We start from the raw sequence: 3,332 nt of genomic DNA, 5'->3' as shown, positions 1-3,332 counted from the left end.
TCATAACAAATATTATATATACCCTTGGGAAATTAAAAATAAAACATGATGAATTATGTGACACATTATGTGATATTCTCACTCGAAGAATCGAAAGTATGTCAGTTTTAAATTTAAGCTTAATTGTTCATAATTTATCAAAACTTAATTATAAAAATGACAATTTTTATAAATTATGTTTGGAAAAAGGAAAAGAATTGTTTCCAATATTTACAGCAAAACAATTGGTAATTTTTACAGAAGGTATGATAATGAATAATATTTATGACTATGAGTTTATTGAAATGTTTTTCAATAAGCTAATAAAAATAGACAATATTGAAAGTAAGAAGAAAACAAATATATTAAATAAAATATGTTTTACTTTAGTTTTAGAAAAACAAGATTTTATAAAAAAATTTCCTTTATCTATTAATACTATGATATCGAAACATATGGATTATATTCAGAAAAAAAGTTTTATGTATATTCATGATGAAATAGTAAATATATTAAATTATTTGAATGTTGAAAATTTTGAAATTTTAAAAGAAAAAAAACCATATATGTTTGATATATATATAAGAAATAATGATAGTATATATATAGATATATTATCACCGAAGGAATATTTGCACATTAAAAAATTAGACATTTCGATTAATCATGATAATAATTATAATAATGATAATAATATTAATGATAGTAATAATACTTATAGTAATAATAATAATAAGGATAAACAATTGAGTGCATTTGTTGAACTGAAAAAAAGACACATGTCTAAATTGAATACAAAATATTTATATATTGATAAGACTAGCTATTTATCTCTAGATAGTATAGATAAAAAAATTAATTTTATTAAAAACTTTTTGGAAAAAAAATGTTCATATAATTTTAATTATATAAATAAAACAAAAGAACAACAAAAAAAAGATATAAGTACATTACTTCTTTTTAATGAGACACAAACAAATTATTATCAAAATAAAATAGGACAAGAAACGAAATTCATAAAAGATAAAGATATTATGTCACAGTATCATAAAAAATATCCTATTCAAAATAAAGATTTTTATTTATTTCTTTCATGTGCAAAAACTGAAAATATAATAAAAAATTATCATAAAAAAAAAAAAATTAAAGTAAATTATAAAGAACCTTTAATAAAACAACAACAAATATTTGTCAACTGTGATGAAAAATTATTGTTACATGAAAACAAAACAGAATTATTTAAAAATACTCATACCGAATATTCAAAAGGTATGATGAGCAAAGAAAATAATCCTTTTTATAATCAGCATGATAAAGAAAGGCAGTTTTTATTTCATAAAAAATGTCATGGTTTAAGTAAACATGAATATATTGATGAAAAAACTAATAAAATTGTTATAAAAAAAAATGTGTTAAATGGAATTATAAATTATATTTAAAAAAAAATATCTCAAAAAAAAAAAAAAAAATTAATTAAAAAATATATACATATGTATATATTTAACCGTTTGAAATTTTTGTTTTTCCAATTTTTTTTATTTGTTATTTCATTATATTGTTAATTTGTTTTCATATTATATGATAATAATTTTTATGACACTATTTATTCGTCATTTATACTTATTTGAAAAGAACCTATAAAATAAAATAAGTAAATATAATATGTATATATAATATGTATATATAATATATATATATAATATATATATATATATATATATATAATTATTAGTTTTATTTCCTATTCTGTGAACTTACATTGGGGGTAATTTAACTCATATGTCACGTATGCCTTAATCTTGAACCTCTTTAATATTCCTTTAATAATACCAATAATTAATATTAAAAAGTAATGAATAAAATTATTTTTTTGATTTGTTTCATTGTCTATTAATAAATGCTGTAAATAAAAACCTATATCATTTTCATTAATTATATAGACACCTTTTTTTTGTGTTTGTATTCTATCTGAATTTTTATTAAATAAAATATACCAAATATCCTTTGAAATAAATTTTAAAATATCCTTAACATCATAAAATTCATTTTTATATATTAGCATCCTTTCTATTAATTTCAAACCTATACATTTCCCTATATCTTTTAATTTGCTTGATACAATATTTATATGATCTCTTTCATTGTTTTGTATATTCGTATATATATCACTATTCAAATTATTTTTTTCATTACTATATATATCATTATTATTTATTTTATTATTATTATTATTCATTTTATTATTATTTATATTTTCATTTATATTTTCATTCATATTATTATTAATATCCTTTTCACTCAACTTTTTTTTTTCATTTTTTACATTTTTATCTATTTTTTCATTTTTGTTAATTTCTTCTATTGAATCATTTTCTTTATTTTTTTCATCATCATAAAAAGGTAGTCTTTTTTCATTTTCCTCATCCTCATAATAATTATCACTACTGTTGACACTACTTAAATCAATATCCTTATTTCGTAATAATTCTATATTTATCTTAATAATTTCATTAAATAAAAGTAACAAACTAGTTTTAGAAATTTTACTTTCACTCATATTATAACTTTGCTTTTGTCAGATAAAGAACAAAAAAAAAAAAAAAAAAAAAAAAAAAATTAAAATATATAAGCAAATGACATATAAACAATATATATATATATATAATAATATAATATATTAATAAAAAAATAACAAAAAAAATTTTTACATATAAAGATTAAAAATACGTTGTTATTAAATATAAAATATATATTTTATATTCAAACAATATTATACAATAAATATATAAATTTTTTATACTCTTAAAAAAAAATAGAAAGAATATATACTGTATATATTCATATATATATATATATATATATATATATATATATTGTTATATATATGAATTTCGTTCCTTATGCACACTGAACATATAAATTAAATACAAATTTTTTTTTTAAATGGCAGTAAATATATAAATTTTAATATAAATAAGGTTATATATATATTATATATATATATATATATATTCTTTTCTTTTCTTTTTTTTTTTTTTTTCTCGTGTTGCTCAAATTTATGTATGTAGTTTTAATAGGGACTTTTGTATGAGTCAAAAATGAAAAGTGACAAAAGGAAAAAAAAATATATATATGCAAAGTATTATTAATAAAAATATGGTATGTGTACATTAATATAAATATTTATTTTTGCAAAAATAATATTTATTTCGATAGATCATTTTGTATATTAAATAACCAATTTTAAAATTATTTTGAAAATGGTATGTTTTTAATATTCATTTTGTAAAATACAACTTTTAACATCATATATGTATTCATAATACATATAAATTTTTTTTTTTTTTTTTTTT

The 3,332-nt window shown here is 16.7% G+C and overlaps 2 protein-coding genes across 2 annotated transcripts in view; one reads left to right on the top strand and one right to left on the bottom strand.

The window, feature by feature from the left end:
- Positions 1-1,418, top strand: part of PGSY75_0618800 (hypothetical protein) — a gene marked incomplete at both ends in the record, with an annotated part of 3,012 nt that extends 1,594 nt beyond the window's left edge. The window contains one exon of the mRNA XM_018784765.1: positions 1-1,418. This exon is cut by the window's left edge and continues 1,594 nt beyond it. Within this exon, the coding sequence (XP_018642819.1) occupies positions 1-1,418 (1,418 nt within the window).
- Positions 1,419-1,582: 164 nt separating this feature from the next.
- PGSY75_0618700 (putative trafficking protein particle complex subunit 6A) lies at positions 1,583-2,536 on the bottom strand (the record flags this gene model as incomplete). Its single annotated transcript, XM_018784764.1, has 2 exons — positions 1,583-1,614; positions 1,738-2,536. The coding sequence occupies 2 exons, from the start codon at positions 2,534-2,536 to the stop codon at positions 1,583-1,585; spliced, it is 831 nt and encodes a 276-aa protein (XP_018642818.1).
- Between the last annotated feature and the right edge of the window lie 796 nt (positions 2,537-3,332).

Source organism: Plasmodium gaboni, chromosome 6, assembly GCF_001602025.1.
Source record: "Plasmodium gaboni strain SY75 chromosome 6, whole genome shotgun sequence".
NCBI lineage: Eukaryota > Apicomplexa > Aconoidasida > Haemosporida > Plasmodiidae > Plasmodium > Plasmodium gaboni.
Note: the sequence above shows the minus strand (reverse complement) of the source record. Positions and strands in the feature narration are given on the sequence as shown.